Source organism: Macaca fascicularis, chromosome 6 (assembly GCF_037993035.2).
Source record: "Macaca fascicularis isolate 582-1 chromosome 6, T2T-MFA8v1.1".
NCBI classification, from domain to species: domain Eukaryota; kingdom Metazoa; phylum Chordata; class Mammalia; order Primates; family Cercopithecidae; genus Macaca; species Macaca fascicularis.
The window spans coordinates 185,047,183-185,068,032 of NC_088380.1; the positions used below are offsets into that span (position 1 = coordinate 185,047,183).

General features: G+C 55.1%; 1 protein-coding gene across 1 annotated transcript in view; it reads right to left on the reverse strand.

The window, feature by feature from the left end:
* Nucleotides 1-20,850, reverse strand: part of COL23A1 (collagen type XXIII alpha 1 chain) — a 368,609-nt gene that overhangs the window by 26,719 nt on the left and 321,040 nt on the right. Inside the window, exons 6-8 of the mRNA XM_045394628.2 lie at nucleotides 6,462-6,488; nucleotides 4,479-4,505; nucleotides 3,076-3,102 (exon numbers count right to left, since the gene is read on the reverse strand). Coding sequence (XP_045250563.2) covers nucleotides 3,076-3,102; nucleotides 4,479-4,505; nucleotides 6,462-6,488 — 81 coding nt within the window. The remainder of the gene's footprint in view (nucleotides 1-3,075; nucleotides 3,103-4,478; nucleotides 4,506-6,461; nucleotides 6,489-20,850) is intronic.

Genomic DNA, 20,850 nt, shown 5'->3' on the forward strand with positions numbered 1-20,850 from the left:
GGTTGGTGGATTGTATCAATGCCAATTTCCTGTTGTGAGATTGTACTCAGAGATGCAAGATGTCACCACTGGGGGAGACTGGATGAAGGGTACACAGATGTTATTTACTACAATTACATGTAAATCTACAATTATCTCAAAATAAAAGTTAAAAAAAAAGGATGATGAAGGGCCACACAGTTTCTCTCATGCAGCACTAAATCCCCAACTTTAGAACTTGATGTTAGCACTGGGTCAGACCTCAGGCAGCCAGAGCCCCACCTCACAGCCCAACCCGAGAGGAAGGAAGACCACTGTGACTGGCACCTACCCACTGCCCCAGCAGGGCCCACCCTGCACTGGCACAGGGTGGAGCCACAGGAATGGAGTACACCCATGTCATGGTGCCAGTGGCCCTCAACCTTCTTGTAACAAAGAAAGGAAGACATAGCACTGAGCTAGCAAGGATATCCTGAAGATGATTTTTTTTTTTTTTGAGACAGAGTCTCTAGCTCTGTTGCCCAGGCTGGAGTGCAGTGGCACAATCTTGGCTCACTGCAACCTCCACCTCCCAGGTTCAAGCGATTCTCCTGCCTCAGCTTCCCGAGTAGGTGGGATTACTATTATTATTATTATTTGTATTTTTAGTTCAGACGGAGTTTCACCATGTTGGCCAGGCTGGTTTCGAACTCCTGACCTGAAGTGATCTGCCCGCCTTGGCCTCCCAAAGTGCTGGGATTACAGGCATGAGCCACCACACCTGGTCGAACATGATCTTATTCAACCTTTGCGATGAGTTGGCCAGGGCACTGTTATTGTCCCACTTTACAGATGGAATGGCTGGGGTTGGGGGTCAGAGGGTCAGTTGCCCAGGGTTACAGAGCTAGGGAAGGTAGAACCTCCTCTCACTGCCAAGGCAAGAGGTCCCTTTGAGACACTTCTTTTCATCCACAGATGTTCCCTGATCTGAAATAGTTCACCTCTCTAGCAAACTGCACTTAACACAAATTCACTTGCTTTCCCAATTAAAAAAATCAGCAGAAGTTCTCAACACCCGCCACTCAGGTCTTCTTCTTGGTCTGGCATGGCCAGGGTCCTGATCAAAATGTTACAGCTCCAGACAAAAGGGAAGAAAACTGACAGCTTGGTTAGGTCACCAGGCATGGGTGGTGATGGTGACAGGTAATTCCTGTTTTAATTTGCACTGAATCAGGAAGAATTTGAAGATACCCCTTTAGCTCCCTGCTGTTCCTTTTATAAAGGCCCTCAGGCTGGGAACTACTGGCCTGGACTCTACTTATTAAGACAGAAAATGGGCCTGACACTGGAGCCGGTCCTGGGAGAGATTCTTAGGCTCTTTCCCGGCCAGCCCGCCTGCTCCTCCCTCAGGGTAGGATGGCTGAGGTCTAACCCTGCAAACGTGGGGTGAGTTGGGGGTAACACAGCAAGTCATCAGGCCCAGGCCCCCACTCAGGCAGTCTACCTTGAGGATCCGGCGATTGTACAGGTGATGGTCTCTACTCATAAAGCCCGGATTGAGCCGTGGGAAAACCATCTAGTCAGCAGACAGGTCGTGTGGTCAGAAAGGCAGGAAGGTGATTTGAAAAACCACAAGGCTTTTTGAAACCTGGAGGCAAAGCCACTTCACCAAGCCCAGAGAAAGGCGAGTAGGTGATCAGTGTGCAGACTCCTTCTCCAGGGAGGGCCGCTCACCAGTGGAATGCCCACCAGCATCCACGTCACCCGCGGCCACGGGACGGGCTCCCGGCCTGGCTGCCGACAACCTCCCAAGACAGCCTAACCCTAACTCAGGGGCCATGAGAGAGAATGGCAATTGGAGTCTTAAGCCACTATTTAAAAATTTTTTTTGGAGACAGTCTCGCTCTGTTGCCCAGGCTGGAGCGCTCTGGTGCCACCTCGTCTCACTGCAACCTCTGCCTCCCAGGTTCAAACCATTCCCTTGCCTCAGCCTCCCGAGTAGCTGGGACCACAGGCGCCTACCTCCACACCCTGCTAATTTTTGTATTTTTACTAGAGACAGGGTTTCACCATGTTGGTTAGGCTGGTCCCGAACTCCTGACCTCAAGTGATCCACCTGCCTCGACCTCCCAAAGTGCTAGGATTACAGGCACGAGCCACTGTGCCCGGCCATTAAGCCACTAAACTGTGTGTGTGTGTGTGTGTGTGTGTGTGTGTGTGTGTGTGTGTGTGTGTTGGGGGGTGATGTTCCCGATGACTGGGACACTGGGAACATAGGGAAGGTATCCATGAAGAGGGCTGGGGGCTTGGGAGGAGATCCCCTCTTCCATGACCTCTGGGCCTCAGGACTTCTAGTCTGTTGAAGAGAGGGCATCCGCTTTGGATTATCAGCTCCACACACCCATCAGGAAGCAAGCAGAAGGATTTTTCTCAGCAGCTAAAACTCAGCACGAGACCCTTTCTTTGACTGCAGAGCAATCTCACCAGCTTTATGTGGCTGGCACAGAGCAGCTGTGTCTGTGGGGCTTGGCCTGGCCAGCCCCCTTCCTTGCTCCTGCTCACAGCTCAGGGCCGCAGAGGTACGGCGCAGGCGCCGGGCCAGCCCTGACCACAAGCTGCAGCCCCGCTCTACACTGCCGCTCCCACTACCTTTTAACTGCCACGACAACCTCTTGGGGTGGGGGCTGTCCTCCCGTTCACAGTTGAAGAAACGGAGTCTCAGGGAGCAAAGTGACTTGATCAGGGTCACTCAGCTGGCAGGTGGCAGAGCTGAGCTTTGAGCTCAGTTCTGCTGACCCCAGAGCCTTCCCTCTTTTTGGGGTGCCAGCTGTCCTCAGTCTCCAGTCTGGGTCACGTGCCAGCCCCACTGTCCGGCATCCACAGTGGTAAGTATGGAGACCTGGACATCTTCCAGAGACACCCACCTGTGCAAGAGGTGGCAGCCCCACAACCCAGGTCCCTGGGGGCTTCCACCGGTGCTATGGGTGGGGAAGGGGCCTCTTGGCCTTTCTGTGATGAGCTGCAGGGAGCCAGGACCCAGAAGCAGCGCCAGTTATGCCTAATTATTAAGTCAAACAAACCATATGGGCAGTGAGGGAGGTCATGCCTGGTTCTTACCCGGGGGCCAAAGTCTCCTGGTGCACCCTAGGAACAAAAGACATGGAGAGGTATCACCATTGCTTTCATCATTTCTTCCCATTTCCCATCCAGCATCTGTGCCCAGTGCTTCATAGACATGGTATGACTTAATTCTAACAAAAATAGCAGGCAGGCTCTATTTTTATTTCCATTTCCAATGAGGAAGCAAACACAGTGAGGCCACTTAACCTGCTCAAGGTCACACAGCTAGCGGATCCAGGGCTTGAAGGCAGGTGTTCCCTTATCTCAGGGCAGCCCCAGCCATTCGAGGCCCCGGATATTGTGGAGCAGAGACAGCCCCTCCCACTGTGTCCTCTGGAAGGGATGCTAATGAGTAAATGCTGCTTTACACCACCAAGTTTTGGGGCAGTGCATTAAGCAGCAATAGACACCAAGACACCAGTTCTCTCTGGTTTCACAGCCCCGATGGAATCACTTCTATGACGTGGTGGCATCAGCCAAGGCCAGCGGGAAGGTAATCAGGCCACCCACCAACCGCACTAGTCTCTCATCATTGGCAAGAACATTGAGACCATGACCTCATGCAATCCCTCCTGTGACTCGGTGAGATTGGTCTTCATTTACAGATGGGGAAACTGAGGCCCACAGAGCCCGGCAACTTGGCCAAAGCCACACAGTTGGTGGTGGAGCTGGAATGCAAAGCCGAGGTTCTGAACACCAGCTCCCAGGCCTCCCCACGGCTCCCTCAGCCCTGGTGGTTGGGTGGGAACCCTGCCTGCCCTGGCCTGAGCCGCCGAGTCACACGCAGCAGGGCTCATCTGCAGCTCTCACCTCCCATTTCCAAACTCCGTGTCGGGGGTGGACGTGGTCCAGCTGTGGGAGCACCCAGCTGGCCCTGGCACATCTAGGCCTGCTCTGACCCCTCCCCTGATTTTACCGTGGGTAACACAGATCTCTTCTGTCCCCTTCTGAAGCACTTGGTCCCTGGTTTCTAGGGGGCTTTAGTGCCTGATGCCAGGGAAGCCTTCCTCCCAGGGGGCCGCAGAGAGAGCTCTCCGCCATGTCTTCCTGAGGGGTGCCCTCCCCACAGAGAATACCATTAACAGTCATGGTTCAATCCCCCAGCCCTCCTGGCACCGCCCCTTCACCAAGAAGTCCTTTGGACACTCGTCATTCTGGGAACACTGGGCCTCCGAGTTTGGTTATGCTTTGGTCCCAGGAGAACTCAGACTCAACTCTCCGTATTGTCAAGTGTAAGCCTTGTAACCCTTTTAGAAGGTAGGCACGGTGATTCCCACTCTACAGATGGGGAAACTGAGGCTCTAGGAGGGGCTGTGAGGTGCTCGAGGGCACCCTGGAACGGGGTTCGGAGGGAGGTTTCTGGGATTCTTCGCATCTGCACAGCCTCCGGTTTCACTTACCTTTTCCCCTTTCGGGCCTGGAAGTCCCTGGAGAAGGAAAGTGGAGAAAGAACAGGCCTGAGTGAGGGGCCTAGGCTGGCTCCCCTTCTGGCTTCCCTGTACCTCTGAGGGCAGAAGGGCCCGTGATGCTGAGCAGAACTTTGGGCGGCTGAGTGGAAAATTACACACGAGCTGTCAGCATCAGTGACAGCTGCCCTGGCTGGCCCAAGGAAGCTCCACACCTCGGTCCTCAGCATGAGGGATATGGGGGACTTGGGGGTGACCAGCAAGGGCCCACTGGCATCCTCATAGCAGAGAAAGGGGCACATGCACTGGTCACTCCTCCCAGAGAGCACACACAGTCCCCCACTGCTCAGCTCCTGTTGCTGTCAGTGGGAGGCCACTGCCCCCAAGCCATCTTTCTGGAATCTGAGAAGCAGGCAGTAGAGAGATGCTCTCTCCAGAGGCATTTTCTTCTTTTTTCTTTCTTATTTCTTCACACACACACACACAAAAAAAAAGCATTCTCTTCTTTAATGGTAGCAGCTCCTTGGAGTATGGGCTCCATCTGTCCATCCCTGTATGAGTCATCCATCCATCCATCCATCCATCCACCCATCCATCCATCCATCCATCCATCCATCCCTCCATCCCTCCATCCCTCCATCCACCCATCCATCCATCCATCCATCCATCCATCCATCCATCCATCCATCCACCCACCCACCCACCCACCCATCCATCCATCCACCCATCCATCCATCCACCCACCCATCCACCCATCCACTCACCAATCCATTCATCCATCCACCCATCTATCCATCCACCCATCCACCCACCAATCCATTCATCCATCCATCCACCCATTCCCCCACCAATCCATCCATCCACCCATCCACCCACCCATCCACTCACCCATCCATCCATCCATCCACCCATCTACCCATCCACCCACCCATCCACCCATCCACTCACCCATCCATCCATCCATCCACCCATCCATCTATCCACCCACCCATCCACCCATCCACTCACCAATCCATTCATCCATCCACCCATCCATCCATCCACCCATCCACTCACCAATCTATTCATCCATCCACCCATCCATCCACCCATCCACTCACCAATCCATTCATCCATCCACCCATCCATCCATCCACCCATTCACCCACCCACCTACCCATCCACCCATTTATCCACTATCCATCCAACCACCCACCAATCCATCCATCCATCCATCCACCCACCCACCCACCCATTCATCCACTATCCATTCAACCACCCACCAATCCATCCATCCATCCATCCATCCACCCACCAATCCATCCATCCATCCATCCACCCATCCACCCACCCACCCACGTACCCATCCACCCACCCACCTACCCATCCACCCATTCATCCACTATCCATCCAACCACCCACCAATCCATCCATCCATCTATCCAGTCATCATCCATCCATCTATGCATCTATCTATACATCTACCCACCCGCCCATCCATCCATCCACCTCAAATTACTTATTTATTGTGCTCATGTCTCCCTGCATGTTTCTGCTGAGGACTGCCTGTGACCACAGGCTCCTGGCCCAGATGTTGAGAACTCAGCTTGATGCCCACCAGGGCAGTCTTGAGAATGTAGCGAGGACACTGTGCCTGTGTCTGCTGCGAGGGGCTCGCATGCTTTGAGGGCTGACTAGACCCCAGGGACTGTGCTGCCCACAGTTCTCCATAGGTCTGCAGCATCCCTAGGAGAGGAGGGGTACGTGTGCCCACTTGACAGACAAGAAACCTCAGGCTTGGGAGGTGAGGAGGCCTCCCCTGGTCACCGTCAGCAGGTAGTGGAGCTAGATTTGAACTCAAGTCTGACACCCAAAGGCTTCTCTCACTGCTGAACCAAGTTCCAGTGGCTGCTTCCCTCCAGTGCCTGGTGGTCACTCCCAGCCCCACAGTGGCAGCCCCAGCCCAGGACACCCTGGAATTGCCCTGTCATCACTTACGGGCTTGCCATCCAAACCCAGGGGTCCCTGGAAAACAAGAGAGAGAACACAGGTTACACACGGGGATGGCACTTCCTCCACGTCTTATGACCCAGGTGCATTATTCAGCGATGAAAAAACAAAGCCTATGGGAGCCCCAGGTCTGGGTTCAGTCCATGCGGCCTGGGGCCGAGGGAGGGGAAGGCATCTGTGTGTGGTCTGCTGCCCGAAATCCCTCCTCTGACAAGAGAGCCCAGTTCTTCTCTAAAGACCACCCCCCATCTCAACCCATGGGGTCTGGGTGGGCTGCTGGGGTGGGCACGTGACCACATTCCCTCCGCCAGGGTGACGGGGTCAGTGACGAGCCTGGGATCCAAGGCGAGCCATGAGCATCCTGCCTGGGACTTAATGGTGGGGCTTTAGGGGAAAAGGGCTCTTTTCTTCTGATGGGGCTAAGCCTGGAGCTCCCAGGGACCACCACACGGCTTGAGAATAAGCCAACAGGGAGGAAGGCAGAGCTGAGAGACAGAGAGAAAGACAGGGTCGAGGGCCTGAAGCTGAAACTGCCCCTGTACACACCAGTTTGAGAGCTAATCAATACTTTTGTTTTGCCTTCGTTAATTCAGCTTGAATTGAGTTCCTGTCATTTGTGACTGGCAGTCTTGAAGGCTCTTTGAACTTCCCACATTGCTGCAGCCTTTGCAGACAAAATAAAGCCAGAGAAAAGCCAAATCACCAGGGTGGGTCCAGACAGTGGGGGCACTCAGTGACCTCCAGGCCCCCTGCAGAGTCTGCAGAGGACCAGCTGCACAGCAGCCCGTGCCGGACACCCCTGCCCCTGTCCACCTACCACCCACTTAACAAAGCCTCGCCCAGCTCCCTTTTGTGTGGGAGTGGGGAGGAATCCAGCTGGCAGGGACTCTGGGACCAGGGATGCCTGGTCTCTGTCAGCCCCCTCTTCCTCCTCACCACAGTCCCCTCACCCCCACATACACTTCACTGTTGGCTGCGGCAACGACGCACACAGCTCCACACTTCTGAACCTTTGCACACACTGCCATCCTTCCCTTCTTTGTCCATCTTCAGCTCAGTTACCTCCTCTTCCAGGAAGGCTTCTAGGGTTTTCTCCTTCCCAGAGTCAGGCCATCTGTCCCTGTTCCCACCACATATATTCTGTCACATGTGACATGACCTATTGTTAATGTGGGGTCTACACAATTCTTCCTCTGTACAGTCAGGAAAAGGGTCTAATCCCTGTGCCTCTGTTATTGGATGGGGCCTGGCAGGCAGCATGTGCCCGGGAAAACGTGCAAAGTCAAACCAAGGAAGTACGGCAAGAATGATAATGCCGCAAATGCATGCACTGCGTAGTAGAAAGGGGAGGAGAGGTGGAGGCTCTGCCAACCCCTAGCCGGGAAGACGCATTGTGGGGACAGTAACGTTGGGGTATTTGGACCTAACAAGTGCGTGTGTGAGGGGGAGGGCACCGTAGGCAAGAGAGCAGCCTGGCCAAAGCGGGATGGGGGACCCTGTAGGCGGTGGAGGAGCAGAGGGGCTCTCGTCGGCCCCTGACCTGTGGCCCCTGCTCAGTTTGTCCCTGCCTCTCTGGACTTCCACTGGCTGAGGACGGACTCCCGGGCCCAGCATCAGGGTCCTCTGTGGCTAAGGCCAGCTTCAGCCATCTGGTCACTCTGTGCTCCTGTCCGTCCCCGAGCTCTCTGGCTTCCTTTCTGTCTTTATCCCTCGGCTCTCTGTTCCCTTTGCCTGGAGTGCCTTCCCCGCGTCTGCACCTGGCAGCAGGCAGCTCATCCCCCGGGACAGCCTCCTGCTCTGGGAAGACTTTCCTGGTCTCTGGTTCTGGACACAGCTGGGAGCTGGCCCCGTGCCTGCCAGGTAGGAGGTAAGCTGCTGGCTTCTCTGGCTCAACCTCCAGACAGCCTCGTGTGGAGATGGCCCATCTGCCCATTCCCAGATGGTGTGAGTGGCCACTCCATGTGGGGCTCGCGGCCAGGGCCTTGCTGGCAGTAGGAAACTAGGCAGTTCTTAAAAATTGGTGTCTAAGTGCTTCTGGCCACCAGTCTCATGGTCACCGAGGGTTTGGCCATCAGAGTGATGGCCTGGAGTCCCAGGGGAGTCCCAGGGGAGAGGGAGTGGGGGCATTCCAAAGTCTTGGGGGCTCAGGCCCTGGGGGCCCCAGGTCAGGGCCTCAGCCCCCATCACAGGCGTAGTTCTACTCCTTGCCATGAGCCTCCCAGGAGCTGCCCTACCTGGACAGTGTCCTCTTGCCAGTTTCCAGCTGTCCTGATCCCGGGGTCCACACCCCCAGGCCTTCTGCCCTCGGTAGTACACTAAATTGGGCCCTGCCCCTTGTCCCCCTATCCCCTGACCCAGGCCCTGCCGGGTATCCTCAGGGTCACGTCCCACTACGCATCCCCACCCTGGACTTCTCCCCTGGGCCCGACCCCACACACGTGGGCGCCAGTCCTTCCTGGGTCTCTTCAAGGAGCTCTTCATGGCCCCCACTCGGTCTCAATCACACAGCAACCCGGTAAGGTAGGTGTCCTCATCCCCCTCTTACAGAGAAGGAAACTGAGGCCCAGTGAGGGGAAGACCTTGCCTAGGGCCATGCAGCTAGAAAGGGTCTGGGCCCTGGGTCTCCATCCTGTCTGCACTGCAGGCCCCTGCCGCGGTCCTGTCTGGCCTCCCGGCCACTCTCTCCTGCTCCAGGCCTTGCATACCTCTGTGAAATCCTCCCTGCTCCCACGGTCCCCTGGATGTGAAGCACGCACAACCACAGGGCTCTGCCTTTCTAGAAGTGCCCGTGGAAGGGAGCCCAGGCTGTCCCCTTGGCCTCAACCCCAGAGGGAGCATCTCAGTGCTGCCAGCTGTTTCTGGAAGTGTCCACCGACTGGACCTTATTATGGCCGCAGGCCTCCTGCCTCCTGAGCTGGACGCTGCCCTCTGCCAACCTAGGACTGTTCCTGGGGGTCACTGATGGTGCAGCCTTGGTCCCCAAGGCTTCTTTCTGATGTGTGAGAAGCCCCGTCTGTGACAGAAAACCAATTTTCACATCAAAGGCCCTGCCTGTATGTGTGATCAGAGCCCTGGGAGTTTTTATGGGTGAATTCAGTTTCTAGCTTCCCAATAGAGGCAGAGCGATGGGTGTTCGCAGTGCTCTTGGGAGCCCCCACCGAGGACTGAAGGGAAGCCAATTCCAATTCCCGGAAGCCGAGCCAGTGCCTGCAGCGGCACCAAAGCTCCCTGTGTGAGAACTGACAGAGCAGACCGGGCTGGGCCAGCCCCCGGGACAGAGCCGACCCACAGCCAGGATGACACGTGGGCAACAAAGCCGCCCCCAGGCCCCCGAGCTCTCTGTGAGGGGCAGTGGCTGACCTTGGAGAAGCTGCTGGGTGGGTGCGGTCACTGAAGAAGGGACTCTGAGGTAGGCAGGGAAGGAGCAGCCTGGCTTTGGAGTCAGATGCACCTGCCTGGCTTGGGGATGTGATTCTCACCTTCCCTCCCGTCCTGGGGAAGTGGGGCCTGCCCTCTGGGCCGGGGGACCCTGGGCTGTGAACCTCCAGGGGATGGACCCTGTCCGCAGTTACCCTACAGAATGCCTTTCCCAAACTGGTGCCCCACAGCACACTGCCCTGCAGGCTTGCCTGGAGACAGGGATTCCATGGCTGAGTAAGTTTGAGAAACACTGGGTTACACTCTGCGGAACAGGTTTCTTTCCCGAAGGGCTGTCGGAGCCGTCATTTTACTTTGCTGGTCTTTCAGTGCTCCTTCCACCCCCGAAATGGGCTCAGTGGACTCAGCCTTAATGGACTCAGTGCCTGGCTGAGCCACAGCAAAGCAACTGAGGCGTGAGGCTGTGCAGACCATCCACAAACCAGGTGTTTCTACTGGTGCAGCGGGGGCCGAGCCCGGCTCTGGGTGCTCTAGAGAGGAGGACAAGCGCCTCAGGGAAGGGCCTGGGCTGGTCTGAATGGAGCCACGGAACGCGTGGGGTGGGGGGCGTGGTCAGGCTGGACAAAGGCATGGCAGGGCAAGTGTGCAAGTATCCAAGCCCAAGGCAAGTCCTTCTGAGCAGAATGAGGGCATTTCTGAGCAGCTGGGTAGTCTGGAAGGGCAGAGCCCCAGACTGGGCAGGGGCGTGCCTTGGGTGGTGGGGGGGGGGGTCTCTCCTATCCAGGCAGCCCTCCCCTGCCCCAGACAATAGGGCACCAGTCATCAGCTGCCCTGTTCCTCTCCCAGCATCTCTTACAGAAGGAGTGGGGAAAGAAAGTAGCTTGGGGAGGTTTACCAGCAGCTCACGGAGCAAAGGCCAGGGCTCAGCCTTGCAGGGCCCGGTTCAAATCCCTCTTCCGAGCCTCAGGTTCCTCATCTATGGATGTCACCACACTGTGCCTGGAGATGCTCATGACCGTCCAGCTCGCTCCCCTGCCTGATCAAAGCCCTTGAATCCACCAGAGGTTTTCAACGCCTTCTGCCCTCCGAGAAACCCCACAGCTGTTCACAAGCCTTGGTTCTGCTTTAAATCACTCTTTCCCCGTGGAGATCAGCTGGGCTCCGGGATGTTTCCGGATGTGTGAGAAACAAACAAAGCTCTGGGCTGCACGTGAGCAGGAGGCCAGGCGGCCAGCTGGCCTGGGACCCCGGGTGGGCAGCCCTCCCCCGGCCCTGGTGCTGCCTCGGTCCCTTGCCTTGCTCAGGGACCGGAATGTCCCCGATCCTCAGTTTCCTCATTTGTGAAATGCAGGTCATGCCATTCTCCTCTCAAACAACAAGTTCAAGTTGGGTCCCAGGTCAGTGGCCTCTGTTTCCCAGACCAATGCAAGACGCGAGGCCCCACAGGCAAGCAGACACTGGATTAGGGTTTGCCCTGGCCCTGGGGGGCAGTGCTGGGAATGACCCGTGTGTGGCCTTCCAAGAGGCTGGCAGCAGGACCCTGGATGGTGCCGCCGGCTCTGCCATCTGTGAATTTGAGGCTTTGCTCTCTCCCTCCCTTGGCCTGTTGAGTATTTCCTGAGCCGGGTTCACAGAGCCATCTTTTGAGGCATATTAACAAGTGTTGAAACCATCCCTATAAACTTTATACAATTAATTAGGGAAGAAGGGAGGGGGAGGAACAAAAATAAACCACGCTTGGCGGGCCATTCAGCATCATCATGAGATCAGCACGCTCCCGACCCCTTCCTCGGAACTGGTTTCCGGCTGCCTCAGAATCGCAGGTTCTCTTACAGGGTCATGGTTCCCCTGAACCGCTCTGTAGATGGCAATTTGAATGTGAAAAACGACCCTTTCCCTTTGAGATATTCTTTCAGAGCCTGCACACCAGTGAAACTACAAAGTCAGCCGGTCTGAAGGATCCCATGGGAGCTGATTCACCGAGGAGTGCAGTCTCTACATCCTGCTGATTTCAGCCCCCTGCCCTGGGGTCTCCTCCATCTCCTTGCTGGGTGCCCTGCAATCATTAAACCCTGCCTCTGCAGCAAACCCTGCTGTCTCAGTATAATTGGCCTGGTACTAACGCAGCGGGCATTTGAACCTGGTGGTCCTACAACCGTGTGGCTGAAGAGGGGAGGTTTCCTGGTGAAGTACATTTGGGATGTGGGGATGGTGGCTCCATCCCTGGAGTGTCTTGGAAAAGCCTGCGCTGACCCTCTTGCTCTATGTCAGGGAAAGGTCCAGCACTGGCCCTGTCCTCCTGACTCTGGCCCAGCCCCCACCAAGATCGGCTCCAGCATCTGCTGAACTGAACCAAATGAATAAACTGGCGGCGTTCAGATGCAGACAGGAGTAAACGATCAAATCGGCCAGAGCTGGGTGCCTGTCTTGCTTTCTGGCTGTAATTAATGCTGACGGCTCCTGTCAGGGAATGGAGCCCTCAAAATGCACCAGGACGAGGCCCCTGGAAGAAGGGCTTACCAGGATTATCAGGCCAGGGCCTAGTAATTATGCCCCAGATGTTGACAATTCATCAAATTACAAGGCTGGTGGGGCCTGAGGTCCCAGCTTGGGAAGTGCACATTCCTACGTGAAGGTTCCCTGAGCCTCCTCCCAGCTCTCATTAGAGCCGGCTGGTGGATGAGGGGTGGGTGGGCAGCCCCCCTCAGGGCGGGTCAGCACCATATGGTCCTGATTTCTCAGCCTAGGCTCTTTGTACACATATGAGCTGCAGCAAGACTGTCCGGGGCTTAGCAATTTCCCAAACTCAAATTCTTTGTGCTAGGGAAAGCAAGGAAAGACCCTCACAGTTAGGTTCAGCCGTTGCTGGTGCCCCGAGGGCGGCACAATGTTCCTCCTGGAGCGCTTCTTCCTGGGACCTAGGGCATTTTGTAGAGTGGGCTCTGTAGTGACCTCTGCACCTCAAGTCAGCAAACTGTAGGAGCTTCAGCTGGGTGGGGTCCCAAGAGCTTGCACCAAGGTCAGAGACTTGCCCCTCATGTGCTCCTTGGCCCTGCTGGGGCTGCCTCCCTCTGTGCTGCTCATCTGTGACGTGAGGGGCTGGAACTGGGCAATGTCTTTGCTGGAACCAGGTTTTATTTGATCCGTGCAGTTAAAAGAACCCAGACTGGGCATAATGGCTCAGGCCTGTAATCCCTGCACTTTGGAAGGTCAAGGTAGGAGAATTGCTTGGGTTCAGGAGTTTAAGACCAGCCTGGGCAACATAGTGAGACCCCATCTCTAAAAAAAAAAAAAAAAAGAAAAGAAAAAAGAAAAAGAAGTTGGGTGTGGTGGCACATGCCTGTAGTTCCAGCTACTCAGGAGGCTGAGGCAGGAGGATTGCTTAAACCCTGGAGGTTGAGGCTGCAGTGAGCTATGATGGCACCACTACACTCCAGCCTGGGTGACAGAGCGAGACTTTGTCTCAAACAAAAAAACAAAGAACCCCAAACCAAATGAATTAGTCACAACATTTAAAACTTGCAACCTTTTACATAAACGTCCAGAGTTTGGGCTTTTCTTGAAAAGCTGGGAGATCTCGTAGACCCTGGCCCACAGGCTCCACCCTTCCCTGTGGTCTCACACCTACCCGGCTGCCCATGGCGAGGTGACTCGCCAGCTCTGCAGGGCATCTGATCTGTAACCCTTGGCCTAGAAAGTCTCCCAGGGCCCTCTCACCTCTACGATGCTGTGAGACTGTGAAAGCAGCTGGCTTCTGTTTTGGGGAGAGGGGCTGCTCGGTGATGTCCGAGTGTGCTGGAAGTAATTACACGTATGTCCATGTCACACACCATGGCTAGCAGAGGCGGTGTTTACAGCACTGTGCCCTTGAACCGATCCCAAAATACCTGCTGAAATGAACCGATCCCAAAATACCTGCTGAAATGACACATTTGCCCGTGACTGGTGGGGAGAGACATGATTACCCCGTCAGGTATCAGAAAATACTGTTCCTCATCAGGCTGGCAGCGAGGAAAAAGCTTGGCTCCCATAGGGTGAGGGAGGATGGAGGATGGGACCGGCGGGCACGGATGTGTCTGACTGAGCTGCCCGGGCCACCAGCTCAGGTACAGTGGGCTGTTCTGGTGGAAGGAAGTCTGGGGGACACACCATCAACCCATTTTGGTGCCAGCTATGGATGGGGTGGAAATCTGGAGTAGGGAGCAGCAGCTGACTGGAAGCATGACCGTCACAGAAGGGTGACCGCTACTGCGTGGCCGAACTCTGTGAGGCAGTCTAGAGGGAGCCAGCGTGACCAGGACAGCTCGCAGCACACACCGAGGCTGCAGTCACTCTGCCTCGCCTGTGGCCCTGGACCACGCCCAGGCCGAGCTCTGCCCTCCTGCCCCACCCTTGCCTGCCGGGGCCTCTCTCATGGGTGGTTTCCCAGCCTCCTTGAGAGCCGCCCCCTAGGCTGTGGGGTGGGCCTTCCTTGGTTTCCACAGACAATTGTCACCCACTGGTAAAGAACTGGTTGAAACCCTTAAAAATGCAAAGGTTTTTATAGAATTTGGATTTCCAGCTTCTCTGGAAATGCTGGAAGATGTGGTAGTGGTGACTGCATGGGCGGAACCGCACCCCGATGGTGACTGCGTGGGCGGAACCGCACCCCGATGGTGACTGCGTGGGCGGAACCGCACCCCGATGGTGACTGCGTGGGCGGAACCGCACCCCGATGGTGACTGCGTGGGCGGAACCGCACCCTGATGGTGACTGTGTGGGCGGAACTGCACCCCGATGGGGCAGGTGCCCCTGATCCAGGCCCTGCCATTTTCTCTGCTCTCCTGCACCCAACCAGCCTCACCTATTTTCTCACTTGCCGGCCGCTGCAAGTGTCTATGAGCCCATGAGCCTGCAATTTTAGCTCAGGTCCGTCTCTCCAGTCCTCCCACCCCGCTGGGCCAGCCTCCGCCAGCCTCCCTGCCTCCTGCCCCACATACCCATCCTTCCTGCACAGTGAAGGAGGAGGGCTGACGATGATGTCCTGCCCCGTAGACCCTGGAGTGAGCTGCTGAATTTCCCTGGAGCCCGTGTCCTCCTCTGGAAACGGAGTGTGCTGTGGAGGGAATGGCTCCCTGGACCTGGGCTCACGGCGGGCAGCAGAGGGAGGCTGGGTTGATGAGAGTAGCTGCGACGCGCTGGGCCAGCCCTGGGACAAATGAAGCCAGGGGACGGCGTGGAGCTGAAGCGATGTGGGCCCTTCCCTCCCTATCTAGATGTCACTGGCCCTGAGCACAGGCTGGCCAGGCAGGAGCTTCATCATCCCCATTTCACAGATGAAGATCTGCAGCTCGGAGAGGCCAGGATACCAGCCATGTGCCCTTCCTGCTGACTGCCCCTCCTCTGGCTGCTGTAGCACCTGGCACACCCTCACCCACTGCCTTCAGGGCAAAGCTGGCATTGAAGGACAACCTCTTCCTTCCAAGCGGCTCCTTCCAGATTCACGTGTCACCTCCTCTGAGGAGCCTTCCTCAGCTCCCGCCCCCTCCAGTTTCTCACTTATGGACTCATTGCTCTGTCTTCTGCCACCTCTCCTCCCACAGTGACCAGCCACAAGGCTCCAGTGCCCACCACAGATGCTCTTCCTCACCGGTGGATGAGCAGCCTTGGCTTGCACACCCCCCGTGATGTGGAACTCACTGCTCCCCGGGCAGACAGATGGGTTTGCAAAGATTTTGTTTAAGCCTGGTCCTTCTCAGGCTAGACCCTCCACCTTGCAGCGCCTGGCTCAACTGTGCCCAGGACCTCCACGTGGCTGGGAAGATGAGGCCTCAGGCTCCAGCCCGGGGAGGGCTCTCAGCTTGGCTGGGTAGGGCTGTAGGCCCCTTTTCCAGCCACTCGGAGTGGAACCCCAGAGTGGACAAGAGATGGCCAATTCCTCAAGGCTGGGTGCTCCAGGGCCATGGGCTTCTCACTTCCCCCTACACCCTTACCAGCCCGGCCCATCTTGGGTGCACCCTCTCTCTGGGTGTTCCCCCTGAAACTCCCCACTTATCAGCATCCTCTTCACCTTCTGACTTCAACTCACACCTCCCTTCCTCAAGGCAGTGCCCCTTACCCCCACCAGGCCAGGTCTGGGTTATAGGAGCTCTGCTTCCTAGCCCTGGCCACGAGGCATAGTGAAGCTGGAATTTGTGGAAGTTTTTTGTTCTCTCTCCCACTCAACCACAGGCTCCAAGTGGGGAGGGACCCCTGGATGTGTTTCCTGCTACTGTATCCCAAATGCCGAAGTGCCTCGTACAGAATGAGAACACGGTAAATGCCTGCTGAATGGATCAACGGCGAAGGGAACGATTGAATGACCCTCCATCCTGCGGGCTCTGGTGCCCGGCCGGAACACTAGAGGGCGCTCTTGACCTGCCGAAGGCTGCCTCCAGCCCGGGCGGACTCCTGCGCTGGACTCCTGCCCTCGGGCCACAGCCTGGGAGATCAGCCAGGACGCTGCCATTGAGGACTCAGGCCCAAAAGGGGTGCCTTCAGCCTCACAGGCACCCCCCCAGCTGGAGTCGGTCACAGGGCAGCAGGAATGGTCCCTGAACCCAGTCTGTGTGCCCAACTCTGAAGCTCTCCTGGGGTCAACTCCTTGGCTCCTGCAACAGCTGAAGGGGCTGAGGCTTGGCGGGCTAGGGAGGCGCCTGAGGACACATGGACTATAGACCCCTGGGCCCATTCTGTCTCCACTGCATGGGCTGGACACGGTGCCAGCCCTGGTCCTAAGCAGGGCAGCTTCGTACCCAAATCACTGCTTTCTCTTTAGTCTATTTGCTTCGAAGATCTGGGCTTGGCTCGGTGACCTTGTGCAGGTCTGTGAACATGTTTTTCCATGCGATGGGGCGAGGATGCTGTGGGGCTGGTCTGTTGCCTGGGGAAGCGGGAGTGGGTTCCAGCCAGTGACCACACTGCAAACATATCACAGACAAACCAGCAAAGCATAGGACCAACCCCCTCTGCTGGGCCCCCTACACTACTGTCCCTGCTAAGTCACCTCCCAGAGCTAGGTGTGGACAGGAGGTACCTGGGTTGCTGCCAGGAGGATGCAAAAAACTGCAGCAGATACAGGAGGCATCTGGGAGCCGAGGGCGGAGCAGCAGCTCAGGCCCCGATGACCTGGGGTGGCTGCCTCCCATGACTGGGCTGCCTCACATGGGACACTCATGGGGAGACTGGGGACAGAGTGCTGGACCAAGACAAAGGGCTGGACTCAGGAGACACCTGCCCTGTGCTGGCTCAGGGCCCTGGGGAGAATGGCCAGCATGGTGGCCCTGGTTGCATCTCCCTGAGGTTCCAGTCTGGGTGTCATTATCGGGACTCCGGAGTCTGCTTTTATCCCGTCCCAGCTCCACTAGAATCTGGGTGTTGCGGGGCAGCACTGCAGGGGACAGACGAAAATGAGATGGAGGATGCTGAAATCTAAAAACAGATGAATCTGGGATATTTCAGATAAATTGTTTAACTGATAACATTTTTACAATCAAAGCTGTTTTTGAACTACAAGAGTGCAAGACAGCGTGTGAACGTGCGGTGCTCTGTGGGCCTTTTTTGTTCACTTGATTAATTACAAACTGTCCATCTGAGTTCTTCATTTCAAAACTGGTCCCAGGCCGAGGCCCCGTCTCACAGACCACATTTCAGCCCAGAGCTCTCAGTCCTCTGGGGCCTTGGCTGTCGCTGCTCCCAGGACTGAGGCTGGAGATGAAGTGCAGCTACCGCTCCCTCGACTGCAGAGGGGCTTGGGCACGGCGCTGCGGGGCCCAGGAGGTGCAGTGTGTGTGGTTCCAGACCTGCTCAGAGCTGACCTGCAGCACCTGCCAGCCCTCGTTTCTCAGTCATTCAGGCTTCACCAGCAAATTAGTGCAACCGCCTCCTAACCGCACCCCTTCCTCCAGTTTCTGCCTGTAGGCAGGGAGGCCTTTTCTACTTTTTAATAATTAATTGATAGATTAAAATTTTTTTAAAAAAACATATGGGGTTTCAGCCAGGACCGGCAGCTCATGCCTATAATCCTAGCACTTTGGGAGGCCGAGGTGGTCAGACTGCCTGAGCTCAGGAGTTTGAGACCAGCCTGTGCAACATGGCAAAACCCCATCTCTATTAAAAACACAAAAAATTAGCCAGGAGTGGTGGCACGTGCCTGTCATCCCAGCTACTTGGGAGGCTGAGGCACGAGAATCACTTGAACCCAGGAGGCGAAGGTTGCAGTGAGCCAAGATCATGCCACTGTACTCCAGCCTGGGCGACAGAGGAAGGCACTGTCTCCAAAAAAAAAAAAAAAAAAAAGAGATGGGTTTGGCCATATTGCCCAGGCTGAGCATGCCCTGCCCTCAGCTGCGCCTCTGCAGAGACACCCTGGACAGTGAGACAGAGCTGGGTGTTTCATCACCAGGGGAAGATTCAGAAATTCTTCCTTTTTTTTTGAGACAGTCTCGCTCTGTCGCCCAGGCTGGAGTGCAGTGGCGCGATCTCGGCTCACTGCAAGCTCCACCTCTCGGGTTCACACCATTCTCCTGCCTCAGCCTCCCAAGTAGCTGGGACTACAGGCGCCTGCCACCGCACCCGACTAATTTTTTGTATTTTTAATAGAGATAGGGTTTCACCGTGTTAGCCAGGATGGTCTCGATCTCCTGACCTCGTGATCCGCCCGCCTCGGCCTCCCAAAGTGCTGGGATTACAGGCATGAGCCACCGCGCCCAGCCACACCCCCTAATTTCTAATAATGGCTATGACACGGAGGTGCGAATAGAGGTACGAATGAGGAATAGGAGAGGCGGTGAAATGAATAAATAGACTTTTAAGTTTAAGTTAGACTTAGTTTTTGTTTTTCTTTTTTTGGAAAGCAGGAAAGCATCCTAACAATTTGATCCCAGGGGTGGAATACAGTAGTTGGGAAGGGAGCAGCTGGGCTGGATACAGATAGGTATGAGGAGGAGAAACCAAACATCCACTCCAAGCATCCGTTTCTCGGGGTGGTCTGAGAAGCACTCTCTTGCCAACACGCAGACCATCCTGGCCCCGGCCCTGCTCACGTAGACAGCTTGAGAGGCCGGCTGATTGGTGTGAGGGAGTGGGTCACATAGCCTCGGTGCTAATCCAGCCTTTGGCATGCAAGCAGGCCATGTCTCAGCTAAGTCCTGTCACCCTCTGAGCTCAGATTTCTCATCCGTCAGGTAGGGCTGAAACCACTAGCCTCCCATGGTGGGATGGCATGCATGAGTGTGCACCCAGCAAGCACTTAATACTTGCACCTGCTTCCCTGGCACACTGGAAGGGCTTTGGGAGATGAAGGGTGACAGTTTTTCTTCTCTGTTCCCAAAGGAAGCATCGCAAGGGGGGGATCTCTGGCTCTTTGGTAGTTTGTCTCTGGGGACAAGTGATTTCATTTCTTTCTTTTTTCTTTTTCGAGACATGGTCTTGCTCTGCTCTGTCACCCAGGTTGGAGTGCAGTGGTGTGATCTCGGCTCACTGCAACCTGCCTCCTGGGTTCAAGTGGTTCTCCTGCCTCAGCCTCCCAAGTAGCTGGGACTACAGGCATGTGCCACTACACCCGGCTAGTTTTTGCTTTTTTTTTTTTTTTTTTTGGTAGAGATGGGGTTTCACCATGTTGGCCAGGCTGATCTCAAATTTCTGACCTCAAGTGATCCATCCGTCTCAGCCTCCAAAAGTGCTGGGATTACAGGTGTGAGCCACCGCGCCCAGCCAGGACAAGTGATTTCTATAAACACAGAGTCAAGTCCCATCCCCCAGCCCTTGCCTCCGTCTTGGTTCTACTTGGTGCAGCTCTGGGAGACCTCTTTGGCTTCACCTTCTGTTGTTTCCCTGTCACCTGCTCACTCACTCTGCCACACTGACCTTGCGTGTACCTGAACACACAAAGCTTGCTCCACTCACTCTGCCACACTGACCTTGCGTGTACCTGAACACACAAAGCTTGCTCCAACTTCATGACCTGCGCACTTGCTTTTTCCTCTGCCGGGATCTCCCCCAAGATCTCTGCAGCTTTTTCATCATTTAAATCTCACTTCAAGCCTTCTGATTATTTAATCCAAATTGTACCTGTCCATTCACCCAGCCAACACTCTCATCATATCCTTGTTTTACTCTCTTTAAAGCACATTAAATGATATCTAAGAAACGTTTAAATAGGTTTCTGAATGTGTAAAACAAACCAGAAGGTCACTAAAGCCTAATGTTAAGAGTTAAGACAATCAAACTACCAAAGAAGAGGAAAAGCCAACATTGTGACATTGTAAATAGGAGATGAGAAGGTCTAATGTTTTCTGTGTAAAAGTCAAAGTTTAGGCAAGATTAAGCCCTGCATGAGTGACAGGTGCTTTCATCTTAGTCAGAAGTCAGGTTAGAGAAGAAAAAAGGGCTTGTAATAAACAAGATACCTCCAGGAAGATGACATTGAGCTTCTAATTATTCATTTCTCTCTCTCCCAGGGCAACCTCCCATTCCCATATGGTTCTCCAAAGACTGTGACTGGGCCTGATCCATCTTTGTGCCATCCCAGTGCCCAGGCCAGGGTATGACACCCATCAGATTTGTTGAACACAGCCAAGCCTCCTATTTCTGAGAGGCAAAATCACTTTATCAACATAAATACTGATTACTGCCCCAAAATGCAAGCGTGCTGCGCCTAGGGCTCCTCTGAAGGCCCAACCTTTGATTCACAATGTTCTGAGTAAAGCATTATCCCTATGCTGTTGATTCCATGATGTCTTCTGTCTCTGGACCAGTTGGGATCCAAAAGGTCTTAAACACGGGTGATTTCCTCTTTAAACTCTATGCCTGCAATTCCAACCTTTACCACGAGGTGACAGGATTACACAAACCTTATCAAAACTAGTTTAATCTCTGACTACTTCTAATTAAAATACGCCCTAAATTAAAACAATATTCATACATATATGCATATATTTTAAAACTTATATTGGCGTAGTTTTAAAAGTATAATACCCAC